Consider the following 22,912-nt stretch of genomic DNA (forward strand, 5'->3'; position numbering starts at 1 on the left):
CTTCCTCCAAAGTGCTCCTGTTTGACGGAGCAACCTTAATGAGAAAATCACTACAGAATTATTGCAGCGTAGAGGACCAACACTCACTAATGAGTGTATGAGAGTGTACTAATGATGGCTAATGAGCTTGCACTTGTGTGTGTGTGTGTGTGTGTGTGTGTCTCCCAGGGTTCCCTGTAGCTTATTGACCTGTGGTAGATCCATTCCTGCCAAGTTTTGCTCCTGTAATCCCTTTAATGTGTTTAATATTTCTGGCCTGCATCAGAAACAACACGTAATTGTTGTTTTAATTAATGATAGAATTCAAATTAGAAATCTAATAATGGACAAAGCCATTTTCTTTTCATTTATTTTATTTTATTTTTTTCAGGTTAGGATCTAAAATCAGAGTCTGACAAATGATCAAGTAGCAAACACAAAGCTGGGCAAATGTTTGAACCAATGCATTGGTTTTTCTATTTTTTGTATGTTGGTGCCCTCTATTGATTGTAGCCAGTTATTGCAACTTTGTCACTGTAAGGCTTAGGGATGCCAATTATTAGCAGGATGTTCCTGCAACAGAATCAACTATAAATACATTTTTAAACAACGACTAAATCAGTTAACTTGGCCTAGTATTCTAAGACAGTGGTTCCCAATTTGAAGGTCATGATGATGCCCACAAGAGGTTGTAAGATGAATGTGAGGGGCTGTGACATGCTTAAAAGGAGAGGAGAGTAGAAAAGAAAAAAAGAAAAAGAAACCAAGATCAGTGGATCAATTTACTACATTTTACTACTTGAACTAGACTTGCAGCTGGTTACAAGATGTTTCGATTTGAGAGGTTAGGAGGCAAAAAGGTTTCAAAGCACTGTTCAAAGATGTATAACAACCTGCAGCATCCCCTGCGCAGTTTTGACTGGGAACTTTTCATGCAACCTCCCCGTGTTTCCTGTCTGTTCTCCTACTGTAAAGCTATACAACAGAGGCAAAATGCCCCCGCCCCCCAAAAAAGCAGTTTGTCCAAATGTGCCATAATAGGAAAATGGGAACACTGCTTTAAGTTTTCCTTTAGAAAAATTTATTTTCCGACACATACAAAACATGCATTGTGTTTTTGTCCTTCATGGTGAAATCTTTATTTAATTTCTCTCCACAACCCAGCACAGGTTTATCACGTCAGGTCTGCGTTCATCTCTCACAAGTATTTCACACTCAGGAAGCTAAGCAGTGCATGTATAGTCACGTATTTGTCATAAATCATCTAGAAGGGGTTATTACAGTTTAGCCTGAGGTGGCATGCTGCTGTTGTAATTTTGGTGCTCTGTGATCACTTGAGAGGGTCTTCAGTTTACATTTAATGTTCTCAGCAGTGCACAACTACTGCAACTACACTGACTGCTGTGCGTGTCGGCATGTGTGTGTGTGACTGTGTATGTGAATATGTAAGTCCTGCGTGTGTGTACGTATATGTGTTATCCTGCATACACAGCGAGTAGTATAATCATGCAGCTATTTTAAAAGTTGAGACTCTCCAGAGTGTTGCTGCCACGTTGTTGTTGCTAATGCAAGTATGTGCATTAGGATGAGCGTTTTTACAACCTAAAGCAATGTCACACTCTTCAGTTTAGAAGGAAATAGCCTCTTCAAGGCTGAAAGCTGCACTAACAATGCAAAAGTGGCATTGCCTCTTATCTGCTTCCATGGAAGACAGTGGATCGGTGATTAGTCGTTATAATGCATGGTATTTATAAGCCCTCTGGTTAGTTCAAACAATCACTGCCACAATGTCACAGAGCATCTTTGAGTCCAGTAGAGAACAACAGTTACAGGCTTGAACAGTTTCCAGATGTCACTTTCAGCTGGACCTCTTTCACAAAAGAGTAACTGAACAGTGCAGCATGCGTCGCTTTGCCAAAGGTTGCCCAATTCGGGTGTGAACACTGCATCCGAAAATTCAGGAGATATTCTTTAAGGTTAACAAAAAAACAAATCATCTTACTGTCTTGCAGCATGGCTTGGGAAGTGTTTGATAATTATTCATTGACAAGACAGTTGTTAAGATTCTTAATTCCCCATAAAACAAATCATGCTTGTGAGGGTTTTTTTATTTGTAAAGGAGAGGGAAGAGAGAGGTGAGGTCACTAAAAGAAGAGTACCGCCAGAGGGCTTCAAGAAGTAGATTTATAATAGAGGGAGGAATAAGGTAGTCTATTCAGAAAGGACCACAGAGAAAAAAAACAGACTGAACTAGTGGGCTAACATGCTCTCAGTCACTTCTGTTTTAGGTTCACTGATGGGTGCTATCCTGTCTGCTTTACAGTTTATCCCCCTCCAGTTTTTATGTCATAGTCTCATGCTATTTGTCTCACACACACACAGACACACTCTCACACACACTCATCTTTTTCATTCGCTTTCTCTAAACCCGCTTCTTCCTTAGAGGCTGCAGCTAGAAGGCATCTGGTGGGAGGGCCCGTCTTGGAAGCAGGAGGTGGCCTTGGCCAACGATTTTCAGGTCAATCCAGTGACGTGTCAGCTCATGGATTTGTTTATTTCCATAAAACCTGACTAAATCTTCAACCAAGTACAAAGCCTGCATTGGAGGAGCTCATACACCATCTATTTCAAAGACTTGTGTCCCTTCGTCTCCTCCTGCTGCTTCCCCTCCTGGTTTCTCTCTCCCCTCCTGCTCTTCTCCTTTTCCTCCACCCCCCTCTTGTCTTTCTTCCAGTTCTGAGGCACACAAGTAGTCTTGGGACTGGGACTGCGAGTGTCCCAGGGACTCCACTGACAAGCTTCGGCTAGACAGGATGCTACTTAAGCTGGACTGCCGGGCGCCTCTGGGATGGGTCTCAATTTCCACCCGGACCTCAATATTGGTTCCTTCCCTGTAGTGACAATAGACATGCAGGAGGTTATCAATATAAAGCTGCAAGGTATTCAATACTAGACTATACAAAAAGTGCTGCAGTGTGTAAAAAAAAAAATCACTGTAACAGCAGGACTGCTTGCTTAAATATAGATGTTACATCAGAAAAAATAAAAAAAACTTTTGTTTGCAAAAGAAAAATCTAAATCCTTTATAGAGACATTATAAACAGAAGAAATCCAGAGGCAACATTTACCTCAGAGCTTGTGTGTCGTCGAGATTGCTGTCAGGCACAATAACCACCTCACAGTCTGATGGGCTGTCCTGCTGGGTATATTCATGGCGTTTTGTGGCTTCATCCAATCCCACATAGCTATCTAGCTCTGGGGGTGTGGTGCTCGTACTTGGTAGGACGCCCACTTCCTGTACACTGACTCTAACTTCCTGGACGCTGGTGTCGCTGAGCGTTGGGTTGTTCTGACCCGTCCAGTGGTCACTGACTACATGAGAGAATAGAAGATCTATAAGAGAAGTTGAAACTTCATCAGATTAGGCCGTGCTTTGGAGCAAACGTCACAACTCAATACTGATGTGAATTCTTTTACTATAAGACATCCCTGACTGAAACTATATGGTGACCAAACTCTGTACTCACAGCTGGCTAAGTCCTCCAGTTGGATTTTGTGTGTTTCAGGGGGCTCACTCTGCGGTCGACACCAACCGTTCCTACAGAGCGACATAGGGACGACCCCATAGACATAAGTCAGCATTAGCGGTACACCCACACCTGCAAGAAAAAAGAAACGTATGAGAAACCAATTCATACATACATTATTTATAATTATTATCATTTATTTTGAGACTGTGCCAAATTTTCTTTTAATAACATACAAATGGTTATTAAAGGAAGACTGCTGTAATTTAGTAGTACACTTCAATAAAGTTGGGGGCTCGTGAGAGAGCGTTTCAATAAATTGTCAAAAACAGACTCAGAAAAGAACCTGTAATTCCCATAATGCAACTTGTCACCATATTAGTATAAACCCTCCTTCCTTGGTAATTCCTCTTGTCTTTCAATATCCACAGCCCCGGTATGTAACAAAAACTTTATTCAAATGTCTACAATTAAACGTTACGTTACATTTAAAGAGTTGTGCATTTTTCATCCTCATTACATTGACCCAAAACAAACACAAGGGGGAGACTCTCCTGCTTCACTGTTGACTGGACTGAAGTTTCCAGTACACACTGATTTATAAAGCTTTTCTTGGAATCTTAATTTCCATATTTATGCAGTTTTGTTGTTCCAAATAAAAATGGGAAGTACTGCTTATGTGTTATGTTCCTATAGTGCGTACCAAGCAATAGACCTTATTTCCTCGCAAGCTTTTAAATCCATTCCAATTGAACTGTAGTCAAGTTGTTCTCTGAGCTTTATTCATCCATTTTATGTTTATTTTTAAGAATTTGAATCTACCACATATCTGTTTTTATATTATGTATGTAAGTATATCCCCTTGATTTTTGCAAACCTTGATTATTCTCTTCATATTTTATCTAATTCATTATAAGTCTGTGCTGTGGGTTTTGAAACTCAGTGTTTTTCCATGTGGAGCTGCTACCTTGACCAGGATGCTATTTCCTGGTTATATATGATTATAGATTTACTGTGTTGAGAAGCAGAAAGAGATCACTGCAGTGGATATTTGAAATGTAGAAGAGTATTATTTGACCTACTACTTGGTGTTATTTCATTAACACACACATACACAGGTCAATGTGCGGCTTTCCAGCAACTAACTCGATAAATTTGATTGTTGAAGCTTCCTTAAATGCACCAGCAAGAAAGATTACAACACAGTCCATGCACTGGCAGGATATAATAATCCAATTTTGACATAACAATTAAGTAATGGATGAAGTGTTAACTGTGATGGATCACCTGTCTTCATATTAAGTCAAAATGAGAATATTGCAGTGCGTAGCTACACAGTCAGATTTCATTTTACAAGTTCAGTTTCTCCCCACTCTCCTTCATAACCTTCACAAAAGTACTTTGAACAAACTCGATGAGCAGCAGCCTCCCTGTGTTGTGTGATTATGCAACCTGTGATTGAGATAGGAATTTGGGAACACAAAGCAGAGTGCCAACCAAACAAAGGGACATCATTAACACAGCGGGAACACTGGGACACTATTGACTCAGCAACAGGGTGAAGCCAGGGCAAGAGGATGAGCCTGCCAGCCAAACTGTTCACAGAGAGAGAGAGGAGTGAGCGCGAGATATTGTGTGTGTGTGTGTGTGTATGTGTGTGTGTGAGAGAGAGAGAGAAACGACAAGACCGGGAGCTGTGACTGAAATATGAGAAACAAAATAACAACTGTAGAGAGGGGAGAGCACAAAACAGAAGAGAAATGAGAAAACATACGGCAGAGAGAGAAAGTGAAGCCAGAGTGAAAAATGAAACTGAAGGGGCGTAGAGACAAGCAGAGAGGGACACACACAGGGGTAGGAGACGAGGGTGAACAATAAATGTGTGTTTGGGTGTGCGTGTGTGTGCGCCAAGGGCCCTTCAGTGTGCGGTACAGTGATGGTTGTGACACTGTAGAGGGAAGCTGAGAAGCCAAAAAAGCCTTGAGGGTTTCTGTCACCGTTACCTACATTAGGAAGTGGCATGAGTCATCAAAACGCTACTTTGCACTGTGTGTGTCAAGTAGTAGGTTTGCATACAGAAACCTAGTATGTGAGTATTCATATTGCTGTACACTAAAGGTTTGCGCCAAATGAGGCCTGGATGCATGTTCAGATGTGTATAACTCAGGATTTATTAATGGACTAGTCTGACATTTTGGAAAATCTGCGTGTTAATCAGAGAGATTTGGAGCTAAAGATTAAGCTAAATGTACACTTTAATTACTCCTCTCTGTGTGAGAGGCCATGTTGTTGTTCGCTCCTTACCCACAGTCACAGCTGCTATAACCGGCGACACAAAGACTGACATCATCACCCCACTTGCCACAGTCAAGTAGTGTTTACTTCCTGAGATATTGTTTTTCTTACAGCGACCATGGACCTGTAAGGTAATAAATAAAACATAAATAAGATAATGGAAATTTAATTTGGTCCTAGTTGTTGTTCTCATTCTCTGTGATCACTCATTCCTGTCACTTATCCATGTCTACCAATAAATGCATCCCAGCATGCACGAGGGGAAAGGAAAAAAAACCCTGTACAGGTCACTAGGCTACTACAGTGCTCTAACACAAAGACAGACTAACATGTTCACACCTAATGACAAATTTAGCTGCAATTTAGTGGTGCCATAAGTTTATAATCCACCTGACCTGAATGATTTGTTCAAAAGTGATCTCACTTCTGCTAATTAAATGCAAATTAACAGGATTTGAGAAAGTTGAGATCATTTACATTGAGTCTGGCAAACATATGTCATTCAGTCTTTTTTAACTTATTCAGATGAATTTGTTTATTATGACCATTATAAAGAGCCAGTCCTAAAATAAAGTAAGTGAATCTATTCAAAACAATGATTTCCCATGAAACATTGACTGTGTTGTTTTGTACCTTTCGGCCCATGTAGATTGGTATGCCCACAATGATGACTGGGATGGCGATGCCCGCTATAAGGGAGATGACCACCGGTGCTCCGAGCAACATGCCCACCTGCCACAGTACCTTGCGGGTTTGCGACCATGGCTTCTTCCCCCAGAATGTACATCCTGAGGGACTGAAACACACAGGAGAAATAAGGTTCAAAGTATTATTGTGCACAGAGTTCAGATAAAAGTATCCTATGGACTGATGTTTGCATTTGGCTCAAAAGCACCAGCCTAACGGGCTGTCTCATTGCTGTCATTACATCATTACCAAAAACCGAACTATCTCATCTACATATATCATTTATCTCTCCTGGATTACAGTCATTTGCAAGTACAATTCACATTCTCATTTTTCTTACATGCTGCTGTGTGAGAAATGGAAAAGCCTGGTTGTTTAAGTCTGTTTACGAAGAGTCAATATTCTGTCACCTGATGTGACTTTAGGTATAATAAATGTCGTCTTAAGTGTTACTTTTAGCTTTTATCAGCCCTTGGTGTTGAGGTGTTATTCTCATTGCCAAGAAAAGCAGTGCAACAGTGACTAATGCTGCTTGCTCTTAATCAAGCAGCAGTTAACTTGTAGGAACAGCGGTGACAAAATAAGGAGCACAAATAGCACCTTAGGGCTATGCTGTTTCTCAAAGCATGTGTTTGTGTTAGAGCAGCAAATGTCCCTTTGGGATTCCAAAAGCCTGATTGGGGAAATTATGGTGAAATATTATGGGTGTGCTCTGAACTTGCGGATTTTCAGTGAGATGGTAAAAGCTTTGCCCTTTTAGAGGACATTCACTGTAATTTATAGTCTGAAAGACAGACAAGGGTGAGAGAAAAGAAAGGGTTGCATGGGGGAAAAGGAGGAGAGAAAGTGTAAAAATACAATGCGGCTCATGCAGGCAACAGGATCCAAGACATGAAAATGATAACTACATGAAAAAAATCATGCATCTCTACACCTTTCATACACTGTAGCCCTAAAATGGACCTTAGCCAGCAGAAAGATGATGCTGTTTCTTTAAACTGACCTAATCAGCTTCTAGCTTGAGTTACATATTCTGCCGCATTGGAAATATGGAGGCAGACAGAGTTGATGAGCTGATGACAAGTCAGCAGTGACTCCCTTCCAGGGCTGAAAAAGTCAGTGGAAGCTCAGGCGAACAGTTTAAAGCAGTGCAGTCTCTAAGCATAATGACATACTGCATGTGCTTTGCTGACTTGAACAGTTTTTATCTCCGACTGGGTACTGCTTAAAAAAACCTACAGAGGGAACAGTGGTGTGAACACAGGTATACTTATTTTAGTGAATCTAGTTATTAAGTTTTAGTCCTTTAAGTCTGATAAATAACTTTAATGATGTAATTATTATTATATTTCTTTGTAAATATTTCATCCGTTGATTAACCATTTCAATGCCTGTTCTCAAAGTTGATATCACAGCTTCTGAATTAGATGTGGCCATCTGTTTGTGTGTGTGTGTGTGTGTGTGTGTGTGTGTGTGTGCTCATGTGCTGACTGTGAACAGGACACCTGAGGTAGTGCACGTCGGTGATCTCCTGCATACACAGCCAGCAGAACTGACAGGCACACACAGTGCAGTTCATACGGTTACAGCTGCCATCATTGGTCTTCATGATGTAGGCACCACAGCGAGGGCACGCTTTGATCTCCTCTGCATCTACAGCAACAGAGACAACATGGAATGGGTTGACCACACATTCTGCAGTATTTATTTATTCACTTAAAGGAACAACTCAACACTTTTTAACAAGATAAAACATGTTAATTAATGAGCTCCAGAGGTGCTGGTAAGCATATGTTGTTAGCTTAGTCCTACCTCCTCCAGGTTCTTCATTGAAGACGTACAGCGTGGAGGCATCATTGCCGCCTGAGGTGTGGCGGGCTCGCTGACGCCGGGCCTGGTCACACGTCTGGTTGGGGTGCCACAGCTGCCGGCAGTGGTAGCAGAACTCTGTGTCACATCCCTCCCGGCCACAGCTCAGCTTGGGACATTCTGCACAGCCGTAAGCTATCACTGCATAGCTGAGGGGAGAGAGAGAGAGAGAGAGAGAGAGAGAGAGAGACTGCAGCTATAAATGACAGAATGGACATGATTCATAAGATAACTGATCCCTGGGGGGAGACTCCTCCTAAAGGACACTTCAGCAGGCATCTTGGAGGTTTCAGTCCAGGTCCTCTATTCCACCCTACCATGTTCAAGATGGGACTCACAGTGGCTGCAGTTTTGTTTAAATATCACAGCTTTGGTTGGCTGACTGGACTGTCTATGAAAAAAAATGAAAAAAATAAACACAATGATTCTCAAATCTGCTGTTTTCCTTGTATTGTTGTGTTGTTCAGCCTGGTGAAGCACACTGAATTGTTCATTGTTGTCTTTGCTCACAAACGGCACATTTGTTGACTTCGTGGCTCAGTGAGTCACAATTCAAAGAAGGATGCAACTATCTGTGGGACTGGTTTCCAGAGTTCAACACCTGAACCAGAAATAATTCCATCCTCAGATCTTGAGCAGTCATTATGATGGAAACAAGGAACTTCATCCCCGTGGACCGAATCCCACTCCTCAGAGGGGATAGGAACATAAATTTTAATATTAAAAAGATCACATGATTAATGATCAAACACAAGTGAAAATAACCGTGAGTGATTCACGGGCCTCTGGGATCCAAGCAGCACTGCTCTGCTGTGAAGTATTTAAAAAGCTCCACCAGGGTTTTTCTAATGGTAACTCCAACCTTATGTGGTTTTCAGGTTTATCTGAGAGGACGACGGATCAGACAGGATAAAGGCCCCACACACACACATACGAGGATAATTAGACTGTTGCCTGGATTCTACTTTGGTGTCAGACCGGATTTGGTCTATGTCTGATTCTCAAGTCAAACACTTTCAGCTGAACAACAAAGCTGATTTTTCACGATGTGCTCGTGCATAACAACATTTCCAGGTATCAGTGAATATCTTTATAAAGGAAAGTAGAGATAATTGGAACGTTCTAACAACATAACACTAGCAATGCCACAGGCTGCTGACACCACTCAAATCGAATTTTACTTGACAAGCAGTGCTACACTTTCATTTCTTGCCTGTGTAATATAGATCACAGATAGTTCAAAGTTTTAGCAAAGCCTTTTGGAGAACACATGCTTATATATAAATAAATTCTTAAAAATTCCCTCCAGACATGTTTTAAGACATCTACAAACTGCTTGAGTAATAATCTGCCTGATGTGGTTTTGCTTTAAAAGAAAAAAGAAAAGTTTAATTACTTAGTTAAAATTTCTTAGCATTAAATCTGTTCCTGTTTCTCCCTCATGGCAAAGTCCAGAACCTATAAATATGCAAATCGCTTAGGATTCAGAAGTTTAATGGCTGGACACAAGATGTCTCCTGCTTCACTGAAAAGCCCATTCTTATTTTATGTGAACTGGAGGCTTAAAGCTTCCACGTCACACTTGTGAACTAGCTGTGATGTCGCAAAATTATGTTTAGTAGGTAAACATCTTAAACTTTAAAGATTTAAAGTGAGCACAGAGAAACTTTCCACCTTCAGCAGATGAATGTGAAAACAGCAGTGTAGTGTCAACTCTGTACATTCTGCACATCAGTGGTTAAACATCCAAGTCAAGATTGGAGGTGGACTTTAAAGGTACCCTGAGGAGTTTCTGACCACTAGTTGCACGACGAAGCAAATGTTTTCAAGAGTTTATATCTAGTGCACCAGGATGCATGTGCATACACACGAGAACGCAGTGACACCAAGCACAATGGTTTCAGGCTGTTCCACCGACTGACAGTTGGTGGTGGTAATGCATCAAGACATGTCGTTCTTTTAATTCGGTACGAGAAAATGTACAGGGTATGTGGTAGAACTGACTGAAGCCCAAATTAAAAAATGTTCTATATTTCAATCTAATTACCAGCCTATGCAGCTAACATCATTTTGACAAGGGCTATCATACTGTGGCATCGGATTGGGATTGAATTTGGGTACAATGAATCGTTAATGTTTAACTAAAGATGTCAATAAAAATATACAATATAATAAACAAGTACACATATACAATAAACACCAATAATGCTGGATAAAAGTGCTGCTATTTGACATTAACATGGGCACAAAAAGGTTTTCACCAGAAATACTTGTGCAGCAGATCCTCTGTCTCTGCTGAAAAATTCCTCGCTGATTCTCATTTGAAAACCACCTACAGTCGAATCACATATGCAGCAAAAACATGAAAAATGTGCTCACACAGATACAAGTGAGTGGAGACACACTCAGTACAAAACACACATTTTGCCACACTTTCTCAGAACCAAGATAATCTCAAGCTAAGCTTCTGTCACTAAGACCTCGAGGAATGTCTGTATGTTGGGAAAACTGGAATACACAAACCATAACTGTGAATGAATAGTTTACATAAGGGGTCAGCAATTCAAAGGCTCTGCTCTGTGAGAACTATTAGTCATGTTAAATTTTAAACACCACTACATTAACCACCACTCCACTTTTAAACTTTTTTAAATATGTCAAACAAAAAATCAGAGATCTTTTTTTTTTTAGATCCTTTGGAAATCTGATCTCTTGTGTCTCTGTGTTATATTTAATTCACCACAGCATCAGACAGATTGGCGTATTGATTTCTGCTCCACTCATTCATCATGACTGGACTGTGAGCACTGACAGTTGGGGAGACAGACAGTCTACCACTGAGTCCTGAACCCCGGTGCATACGTGCTGTCGACCACAAATATCCTCTAAACACACACACAGACACACGCAACATGCACATACACACTTTATGATTTCCCATCAGCAGCCCTCTCCTGTTACCCATCCATGAACATTAAGGTGATACAGCAATGGATCAGTGTCTCTGCATGTTGTAAACAACAGCAGAAAAGAAGAGAGTTAACTCAGAACACATCTTGTGGTTGCATTGCATTGTGGTCTATTGAGGATCCTGTCAACGGAAAAAAAAATAGACATATCTCAGACTCTTCCACAGTGGATTTCTCCCTGTATGATTAATGATGACATCTTAGATCGATCCTGGAATGAAATCACAGCGTAGCTGTGCTTCAAACATCTCGACATGACGTGATATAACCCACATTTCAGCCAGTTATCCTCAGGGAGCATGAAAAACAGTAAAACGATCCAAGAAATGCCAGGCACACCACAAATTATTATTTTTTAAGCAGTAATGTAATAAAACGATTAAAGGAGAATTGTTCCTTAAACTCCCAATACCACATGTATTTGTTGTAACTGTATGATAGATACACACACATTTAGATAGATGTAGATAGATTCTTGAAAGGTTGTAGTTACAAAGAGAAAGACACTTGCTTCATCATCCACAACCAGTCTTTTCTGCAAAAATACAGTGGCTGCATCAAATTTTACCAGCCTCAGGATGCAAGTAAAACTCAAAGTGAGCTATCGCTTCCTGTCAATTCAGCTTTTCAAAGTCCAATCAATCATTCTGACATTGTTCACAGTTGTGTTTCATAACATAAAGCCAGTGGTGGGATGACAGGGTTTTGATGAGGGCTGTCATAGCGTTGGATTAGGGCTAATTGTGTTAAGTTAATTACAGTACAGTGAGTTTCTACATCATGACTCATGATGTTCATGAAAATACAATTCAGAGAAGCCAATAGTTTTTAATTTTCTATGTCTTATATTCTTCTTCAGTTAACTAGTCATGTGCTAAAAACTGTTCTGGGAAAAACTGTTGATTTGCTCTTAAATGTAAATATTGCAGGGTGGTGGTACAACTTTGATTCTCACCTGCAGTCAGGCGCAGGGCACCAGCGTGTATCTGGATCAGCAGCTAGAAAACGCCTCAGCTGATATTCCTCGAACCGCTCCAGCAGTGCCCGGTCATCCAGGATGGCACGGACATCCAGTGGTGCCAGTGTCTCAGGGCACTGCGGGCATGCGATGCCCACCCGACTCTCTGAAATCTCAATGCGCAGGTACTGGCGGAGACAGTCAGAGCATGCCCGGTGAGAGCAGGAGGTGAGTCGTGGGAAGTGGCAACGCGGTTGACTGAGCAGGCACAGTGGGCACTCCTCCAGGTGTTCGTCCAATAGCTGCTCCTGGCTGGAGGAGGAGAGGGACAGGACGCCAGTGGAGCCGCTACTGACCCCGCCCACGCATTCGGCCGTGGCGGCACCGTCCTCGGCCACCTCAGCCGCTGCTGGCGGACCTCCGCCTTCTCCTCTTTCTGCTCCAGAAACTCTTGATTCTCCAGCCTCTTCTGCTGTGAGGCTGAGGTCCTGTGAACAATTACAGAGCTGCTGATTTACCAAATCCAATCATGCGCATTAAAAATGTCCTCATACACAGGGTGAAACTGAGAGACAGCAGACAGACTTGAGTGAGAATATTTTTCTGCTGTTCTCAAAAAATGTTTTATTTTGAAAGCTAAGATAATAAGTAAATGGAGCACCCTCACATTTCTGGTGAAAATCAGTTTAGGTGAGTGTGTATGTAGGTGGATACTTATTCTCTTTGGTCTGCTTGGTTTCTTGGCAACATAATTTCTAGAAATTACCAATTAATTAAATAAACACTCTAATGGATTTGGGCTATAACAGTATGGGAGAGGGAGGAAGCAAGCAGAAGGTAATACACCCAAAGTTAATGATTTACAGCTCTCTTCTGGTTCCTCTGTCTTTATAGAACAAGAGAGACATTCAGATTTCAGTTGTTTTAAAGAACCCAAATGAGGCACCTAAAATTTATAAAAATTGCTATTACTTATTACTGTATACTATCCTTTTGACATTCAGTAACAGATTTAACTGAAACCAGGAGTAAATGCAGCAAGACAGGATAATGTAAAAATACATATAAACATATGACACATGAGTAAATTTCCATCCAAATACAAATTTCTGTCTACAAAGCTAGCACTGCCAATAAACTCCATATAGGCTTGTTAATGTACTTAATAAAACTAAAGCTCAAACTGGCACATATATAAAACCAAGATCAAACATTTACACAAGTAAAACTTAAAAATGTAATAGAAATACAAGTATTTGATATGAGTTTACTTCCTCACTCACCCTCACCTGCTCTGGATGCTCGCTGGGGGTCAAGGTGATGGCCACCTCCTCTTTGGGCCAGGCTTCCACAGGCCTCTCGGGCCTCGGCTCCGATTTGGGCTTTCTGCTGAAGAAGTTCAGGAAGCTCAGCGGCCCTGTCTGCTGCTTGGGCCTCTTCATGGTCTGGGATTAGAGCAGGAGCAGCAGCTGAGGAGGGCAGGCCAACGACCATGAGCAGGATGCAACTGTCTCTGTGTGTATGTGTATGTGTGTGTGTGTGTGTGTGTGCGAGAGAGAGAGAGAGACAGCAAGTGCGTGTTTGAATTTGTGTTTATGGGAGGGTGAGCACAGCGAGCTCTCGCAGCTCAGAGTCTTGGAGCTAGGCGGCTGCTCTGCCGTAGGAGGGAGGAAGAAGTGGAGAGATGGAGAGGGAGACGGCAGGGAGGAGGTAATCCCTGCCCAAGGGGAACATCACTAATTTGGAGCCTTTCCAGGGTGTGGTCATGTGGTTTACTTCAGTCTTCTTTCTCTCCTCCACCTCCACTGCAGATCCTTCAGTCTGGGCTAGTCCTGACCCGGCTGGCTCTCCATCATCAAAGGCCACTTCTTCCCTGACAGCAGTCCCTTACACTGGAAACAAAAATTAAATCAGGACAGTGAATTAGAAATAAATGTACAGTGCTCTCTGAAGGCATGTTCTCAATTTGTCGTACAAAATTTTGTGCTACAAAGAAGTCCCTACATGGAAAGTGGAGTTGCTTAATGCATTAGAGGCTCAGAGAAAATTCAGTATAATTACTGATCAACCTTCAGTGTAACTGCATCATGAAAATTTGATTATATTGTGTTATAGTTGCACAAAATGTTGCTGTCCAAATTACTATAAGCAAAACATAATTAAAAACTAACATATTGAGTAGGAAGGTTTTGTTTCACGCATTTCACATTTTGTCTAATATAACACATTACAGTAGAAAACAACTCTATCATGTTTTATAAGAACTAATTATAGAAGAAAGCAAGAAAAAACTTTCTGCTCCACTGAACCAACACATAAAATAAATGTATTTTTCTGACCTTTCTCAAATCTTTGCTATTTTCTGTGAGTTTGTCAGTGATTTTTTTTTTTCAGAAGTGATTCAAATACTGCAACAACAAGAAAAACAAATCGCTATTCTGTTGAACTGTCAACCGCTAGACATATGCAACAGTTAATGAGGTTGCAAGTGCTCATTTCGTCATTTTAAAGAGTCACGTGTCAAAAAGGTTGGGAACTGATGATCTAAACCATGTTGTCCAGCCCAGCATCAATACCATATCCATAATTTACCATGTAATTAGCCATGGCTTGCTTTAATTCATGTCTGTAGTCATGTTCTCTTTTGAACTTTGGTTCTTGTTTGAACTTTGGTTCTCTTTTGAACATTTTTTATGTAGAGAAACCTCTCTGTGAACCCCATGTACGTGAATACAAATGTATTTCCTATGAACTTTTTCCATCTGCCTGAAAATTCAGAGCCCCGTTATGCAGAACAACAACAGCAAACCGGACTTTTACACAAAAACACAGATAGCTGTGCTATCATGTTTAGCTTTGTTACGGCTTCAACCTTTTTATATTTAATCACTGCAAAACTGCTACACATAAATACAAGATGATATTAAATAGTGCATTCAGTCTCAGGGTTTTTGCTTGTAAACAGCGGCTTGAGGCCTGACAGGGCCTGACACCAACTGACATTTACTCAAAACTGAAGCAGACCAGGAATTCATCAAAAATAGCAGTTCATAAAATAAGCAACACCATTTCACTCCCACATATCTATTTGAAGCCCTCAGAGAGTCATTTACATGAGATAAAATTTGGAGGTTGGGATGACTGCACCCCGGTCTCCCCTTCATGCAGCCTCAGACATGAGCAGTAAGGTCACAGCCATGAGACACAAAGATAAGTTAGCAGATGGATGAAAGCATTGTGACTGGTTTGACAGAAAGAACCGAGGGGGAGATGGAGGGTGAGGGTGAGGCAGGGGAGAGGTGGTGACAGACAGCACAGACAACTCATTCTGTCTCCATTAGGCAGCAGTGAGCTCTTATAATCAGGCCCAGAGAGAAAAGGGAGAACGAGGTGATTCATGCAAACTCCAGTCCGAAATAAGACAGCTGTCTCCAGCTGTCTCGACACAGACGTCAAATCGGAACCAGGAGTACGACATGAAATATGATATGATTATAGATTATCACCAATTCTAAGATCTAAAATTGTTCTGTGTTATGCTATTGTGCGATTACAGAAAAAGTAAAATCTATTACCTCTAAAAGTAAAATCAATGGCCAGAGGCACGTTATAGCTACAGGAGCTACTATATGCTTCATCATTCTTTAAACTGAGATGCACAAAGAATGTGGATTTATGTAACACTGCAGTGCCTAACCTGCCGTCTTGCACAGAGACTGAGAGTTAAGAGTTGTATTTATATTCCAGTCCTGTGGATATGTTAAAATCGACATGAATAGCAGGCTCTTCTTGCAGCAGCACATCATTACATGTGGTAATTTAAGAGTAAAGAAAAGTCGTTCTTGCCCTTTGAGAAGTTGGCACCATAAACCGATGATTAGATGATGCAAGTTTTTTTTTTTTTCTCACTGTAGCTCTGCTGGATACACTGTATCTCAGTGTTTTGCTGAGATACAATTTGGTCAATACACCATTAAATAACAATACAGGTACAGAAGTGCAACGTCTGTTAACATGTATGCTCCAATTATCTGTTAAAATCAGTTAACATTTGTGCAAGCCAAACTGAAGATCCTCTTAGAAAAGATCTTTGGATCATCAGAAATCCAAATATTTAAATAAGTTAACAGATGAAACACTGCACACAATAAATGAGGTGAAAGAACAGATTCAATAGCTTGTTGCCAACACAAACGTGTCTGCTCTGCTTCTAAAAAAACTAGAGTAATATGAACTGGCTAGATGACTGGTGTTTGTGGACACGTTCGAAGCTTTCTGTTACACACGGGGAGACAACACAGAGGATACAATGACAAAAGTTACACGACACAGTTGCAGTGTCCATGCAACTCTTTCAAACTGCTTCCAGCCATAAAAAAAAAAATCCACTTCAAGGACAAACAGCGATGAAAGATGGGGTAACAGCTGCAATTTCACCTCTTTAAAATTCTTTAATAAAGTCCCTTTTCATCTCTCTCTCTTGATGTTGTCTTTCCATTTAACCACAGGTTACAATCACTTGGAGTTCAGTTGTATTTGTTCAACATTCCATTGGCAACTCTTTACTTTTTCCAACGTGCAGTAACGGAAAACTGTTGTCCAAATCTCTCACAGAAAACTTTGTTTGCAGACTAAAAAACACACAGCAGGAAACGCATTCTGTTGAATAAAGTCATAAATGTTAAAATTTTAAAAAAGAAACATTTGCAAAAAACACTTGTTTAGGTCTCCCACTACATTTTTTTCACCATATGCGGCTTTTCTGCAGTTCCTAGTAACTGTTACTGATATATAGATTTTTTAACCTCAGTTGTGCATCCACTTAAATTTTCCCAACAACCATATTCCACAACCACTGACTTTCTTACCCCGAAAACAGGATCCAAAGCACCAACCTCTGTGCTGAACACATCATTGCACTGCTGTTTATTTATAGGAATAATTCCCACATATGCTGACATCAAAAGCACATACATAACACATTCAGGAGGTCAATTTGCATACCATGAATACGTTGTTTCTGTGCCGTATCTTTCCCTACACACTTGCATTTTCGTGCTCAAGCACACGCAGATACACTGATACATATGTCACCCACACACACATACTCAGAATTGAGTGTTTTTAAAATGCAGCTCAGTGGGCTCCAGCCAGGGCTTATCACTCTACTCCAAAGACAGATAACCAAGTAATTACGACAACACAATTCACCGCCTAACGGCTTAGATAAGTTGTCACTGCGAGTTTTTCATCAGAGAGTTCAGAATTAAAGGGGCTGTTTTTCACAAACCTCACTTCTCGTGCAAAGCAGAGCAAAAGCAAAGCTGTTCATATGAAATTAGATCATGCAGAGCATTATATCAACGGCATTTAATTCTTCTCAAACCCCACATGATAAAATGACAGTCAGAAACCATACACACAAAAATAAACAATGAGGGTGTTGTGTTTGTCCTGAGTTATTTAAGTAAGTTTGAAGTTTTACTAAAACCGCAATCCATTGTTTATTGAAAAATATACACAGTAAATTAAAGACGAAACTCTACTCTACATCATATTATATAACATTGCGTGTCTGTGCTAAATGTCGGCAAACTTTGCTGTGTTTTGGCACCGAAGGTCTAAATGTGATCTGGCTCTGGTTCATGCTTTGCTGCCAGATTTGACTAAGATTTAGAGGCTCCAACTTTGGCTAAAACACTACTCAGACAAGTTTTGGAAAAGTTATGGCCTCTCGAATCAGCCAAAGTGTTCTGGCCAGTCAGTTTGAGACTCTCAACTAAGTGCACAGAAGTAAGGCCAATGCTGGGCTGAGTCCTTTTGACTACGTAGGCAGACTTACAATTTGGGGTTTTTTTTTCAACATCTGACTAAAGCTTCCATTTATCACAGATTATCTTCTTTCACTCCAACTGTCTTGTTCACATTGTTATAGATCATCATCATCATCTTGAATCAGATCATCCATCCATCAAAAACTGCAGAAACAAAAAAGCACCGACATGCACGCTCACATCCGTACACACCCGAACACACAGGCACCCACGTTATTATGCACATACACTTCTGAAATATCTGGACGCAGAGATGGAAATGGCAGAAGAAGCTTCTGGATAATGAGATGTTGTTTGTCCTCTGCAACCAGTGGATCCAAAAACACAATGAACCTTACTGTTTAGGCTGACTCGTAACCAGAGAAAACTACTGTATATAGTCAAAGGCAAAACTTGTAACAACAAAACAGGCGCTCGTGGGGACATCAAAAGCCAAAAAAATTCAGTGGGAGCGTTCATTTCAACCTCTTTAACCTCACTGACTCACCAAAAGGCCAATCATCACAACGACTTGTTTGTGGACAAACAGTTCCCTGTTTAGTTGGCCACTGTAGCTACCAAATATAGTGAAATGTGTATAAAATGATACACAGAATCATATTACAGTTAAGTTTGCCTTTATTTTTTCTAAAAATTTACTCATTAAGAATCATGTAGCTTCAATGATGAAGTGTTGTGACAAGCAGATGAACGTGACTGTATATACATGATGTTGTCACAAACACAATTTTTCCTCAATTTAAAGGGAAATTGGAGTTAACTTGGGTTAACCCTGTGAGCCCGTACGTATCATATATGATACCCACATTTCTGGGACTCATTGCATCACCATCAAGCATAAACTTTGCATTTAACCCTTTTAGATGAACTCTTATGCTCGTATACTGACTCCTGGTAGACACTCCTCACTTTTCTAAATGTTTTGACATGTGTGATACAAACAAAAAATATACTTAGAATTTTTTTTTTTTAATTTTTTTTTTTTACATTTTGTCAAAGGGACAAATAAAGAGTTCATATTTGAAAAATTAGAATTTTCTGACCATTCTTTCATAGTTCAGGTCTCACAGGGTTAAAAACTTAACGGCATTAAATATTTCAAAAGAAATAACAAAGGAAAATAGAAAGGAGTGATTTAATTGCTGACTAAAGTGCAACTATAGTGACCTAAAGTTTTACCAAAATCCAATCAAATTTTATGCCAAATAAAAAGCATCCAGGGTAATAGATGAAATCATATTGAAACATATTCTTATATGGAAGGCATAATAATGATTTATTAAATTGAGCAAACTTTATAACCTCTCTCTAAATATCTGCAATGATGAGACAGTGGGGACTAAATGAAAGGTCCTGCAGTTTTTAATGTCTCTCAGAAAGCTCATGGGAACATAGTTAACAACACCTGCTCGGAAATAGAGAGTACATATTCAGTTTACAGCTTAATGGTTTTCTTCTCTCTTGAATGACGGTGTTGATGTATGTGTTTGTGTGTGTGTGTGTGTGTGTGTGTGTGTGTATAGTATACCATAAAATGCTCCTGAGGCCAAAGACACACTTAAAGTTTTGACCTTCCCTCTTTACACTACAGGACTCTGGCGCTCCTTTGATGTTTCATACTTCACTTGCTTTCTCGAGAACTCTTAGCCACAGAGAATGAACAATCCGATAAAACGTCTGTTACAGGAATTCAAATTCTTAAGGCGTCTCGGGGGATTACAGAGAATTAAAGGACAAACACAAAATCTGGCCTCGAACTTTCTTTCTGTGCCAAAGAACAAATAAATCACCTTCCATTCAGGCGGAAAGTCTAACCTAAATATCAGATTTAATGACTTGGAATAACTGTGATAAATCTGTTTATATATACATCAAGCTATGTGTCACATTTGCACAGCAGTGTATGAGCAAAACTTCAAAGTGACTCATAACCTGCTGTTACGTGTTTGGGAAACACCTAGTCCTTCTGAGAGTTAAGTAGCCAACCCACTGGAAAGGGTCAAAATCAATCATGTTGAATCGGGTCCCACCGGAGAATTAAACATTCAGAAGAAAAATAACCCACTTTAGTCCGGAAAGAGACTCTGTAGAGTAACTGTCTGCAGTTTTCCAGTATGGGGTAAAATTTCTGCAAGACTAATGTGTTATAAAACATACTTATTCAGCTCATTTCTTCTTAAGTTGCCCACTGAATTTATAATGTGATGTCATTTCATAGATGTTTTATAGACTGGTTATCATTATCAAGTCTATCATTCGCAGCGCACAAAGGAAAGTTACTGTAAATCCTGAATGTGTCAACAGTAGGGGAGGAAAAGGAGGTGGATATACGCTGTCCAACTCAGGATGACTTTAAAAAGGTGGCTGTTTGACCTTATGACCTGCTCGAGCTCCTCACAACGGCCGTAGCAAGCAAAGAAAGTAATACCACGAAACAGCACTCCTTCCATGTGCTATCAGCTACAACGCTGCACAAAAACAAAATCCTTAGCCACATATCTCAGGCTTAATTCACAACAGCAAGCCCTCATTTTTTATGTATTTTCAAGAGGCAAAAGAAAAACCCATCTCTTGGCCGACAGCATCGCCGGACATCATTACATAATATACAAAAGGCTTTGGCTGGAGCCTCGTTGTCTTACCTCCTGACATGATTCAGCATGCTGAATCACACTAATTCCAATCTGCCAACAAAAGCAGCATGTGCTCAAGCACGTTTCCACCAAAAATATAATATAGGTAAAAAGTTTGAGAGTAGAAGTTTTAAACGGGCACTCCACCCACATAGGTAACTTCATTATTTCCTGTTTCCCTTGTTGCTTCCAGATGTGTTACAATCATTAACTTATCTACAGGTGAAGATATTTCTTGAGGCAGGAAGAGAAGCAGTAAACACAGTGAACTCTCAGGGAGTGACAACTTACTGTGACACTTGACCTGTACAGATGGTTGTCTTTGTGTCACGAGAATATGAGATTAAAGCAGACTAAGTCTGACCACTTTGCATTGGAAACATGAATGAGGATGCAAATGAGCTGTCACACTCTCACTGAATCTCTTAAATCTGGAGAGTAAGTCAGTGACTCTGTGCATGTCTGCTCTTAACTGTTTTAAGGCATTTCTGACTTCCCAAATGAATGCATGTAGGTTAGAGCCTATGGAATGGCACTGGTCTCCATGATAGATGAAATATCAATGACAGATGGGATTATTACACAACCAGCATCTGCCCCAAAGCAGTTTCCCCTCCTTTGAAATGCCAAACAGGGAAGAAACTAGCCATGTTTTTTTCCCCCTCTAGGTTCTTTCCTTTGAGTGAACCGAATTATCACAAGCATATTATCTCAGTTTGAAGGATGACACTTGTTAACAAGCTGTTGCTATGCAGAATCATTGGATTAAAAAAAAAGAGTCTGTTTTCAGTCTGATGTTCTGAGTTCTACTTCAGTGGAGGGAAACCTGATGATACACCCTATTAAATATATGTCCACTGGACACAAGCCCACATCAGCAATGCGGGTTTCAGAGGCATGAGAGTGACCTCAGCCTGCCCACACACACTCTCCTGTGCTCTGTGGCATCCCTGACCAAAATATACTCTTTCTGTACCATGTGGTGCGCAATACTGAGTCTCAGTGACCTCTGGCAGCCCCTAGCCTACTTTGTAATATTGATATGAGGGATTAGGTTTGATTTAATATCATACTATTGTAGCTTATGTTGGTATGGAATTTCATAGCAGTGCTACAAGTTCTCTTACTCGATTCTGACTCACTGATTTTTTTTTAACTCTACAGTTTAAATTAAAGAAGTGAAGAGGTAATCCTCATATAAACCATATGCAGGCCTGTAGTGTATATACTGTGGATGCAAGTGTTAATTAAAAGTCTTACAAAAGCGAGCAAATCAAAGACGACCATACATTAAAAATAAATAAATAAATACTGACATTGTCACACATCCATTTTAATCATTTCAAGAGAGCCCTGCTCAGGGCATCAGTATTGCAATTGCAGGGAGTGGCATGTTTAATAGGCAACGTATTCGCATTCACCTCCGCCTCCATGTATCCTCTCATGGACACGAGTGATAACAAGTATAAAGGCGTCTAAATGCGCATTTGAAAGTCCGCCCTGGCAGCAGATAAAACACACAATAATATCTATTACGTAAACGGTATCTTACCTCTCTGCACGGCGCCTTCTCTTTGCAGCGTAGAATCAACAACTGGCTCCTCCCCTTGAGGACCAAACAGTAGCACAGAAATCTCCTCCTCTTTACTGCTGCGCCGAAAAAAAAAAAAAAACATAAATGCCCGAGCACAAAAATTCAAAAAAATAAAAAAATAAATAAAAAGGTGCAGGGAGGGTGGGTGTGATGGTAACGTCCGATCCGGTGTAGAGGAGATGATCCGCGGTTGAGGAGGAGAGCCTTCAGCCCCCCCCGGTGCAGCAGCAGACTGATGGCTTTGCTGTGCGGCGGCGTGAGGGGAGGCACACTGCAGTGACATGAACCAATGAGATGACGCAGAATCCCAGGATCTCCTATTCATAAATGCCCAGTCGCATGAAAACACAGTGGTTCTCACATTGTCCTCACTTCCAGAATACACACAAACGATGTCTGGTTTTATATTTTGTCCCAGGACGAAATATATAAAAAAAGGATTCGTGTCGATTAATATTGAAATGTACATCCCAGAAGTCCGGTGCTCGCAAGGGGGAAAGATGAGCGTGGCTCTTTCTCTGTTACCATCTAATGAGATCAGTTCCTGTAAAGTAAAATGCAACCATT

General features: G+C 40.5%; 1 protein-coding gene across 1 annotated transcript; it reads right to left on the reverse strand.

Annotated features, from left to right (window-relative positions):
- Positions 1-1,055: 1,055 nt before the first annotated feature.
- si:ch211-278j3.3 (E3 ubiquitin-protein ligase RNF19B) lies at positions 1,056-22,350 on the reverse strand. The gene is made up of 10 exons (XM_041063811.1): positions 22,304-22,350; positions 13,568-14,176; positions 12,282-12,772; positions 8,301-8,506; positions 7,994-8,141; positions 6,435-6,597; positions 5,811-5,925; positions 3,507-3,638; positions 3,108-3,351; positions 1,056-2,870 (listed from the first exon to the last, which is right to left on the reverse strand). The coding sequence occupies exons 2-10, from the start codon at positions 13,724-13,726 to the stop codon at positions 2,591-2,593; spliced, it is 1,938 nt and encodes a 645-aa protein (XP_040919745.1). The 5' UTR covers positions 13,727-14,176; positions 22,304-22,350; the 3' UTR covers positions 1,056-2,590.
- Positions 22,351-22,912: the final 562 nt, after the last annotated feature.

Source organism: Toxotes jaculatrix, chromosome 19, assembly GCF_017976425.1.
Source record: "Toxotes jaculatrix isolate fToxJac2 chromosome 19, fToxJac2.pri, whole genome shotgun sequence".
In the NCBI taxonomy this organism is placed as follows: domain Eukaryota; kingdom Metazoa; phylum Chordata; class Actinopteri; family Toxotidae; genus Toxotes; species Toxotes jaculatrix.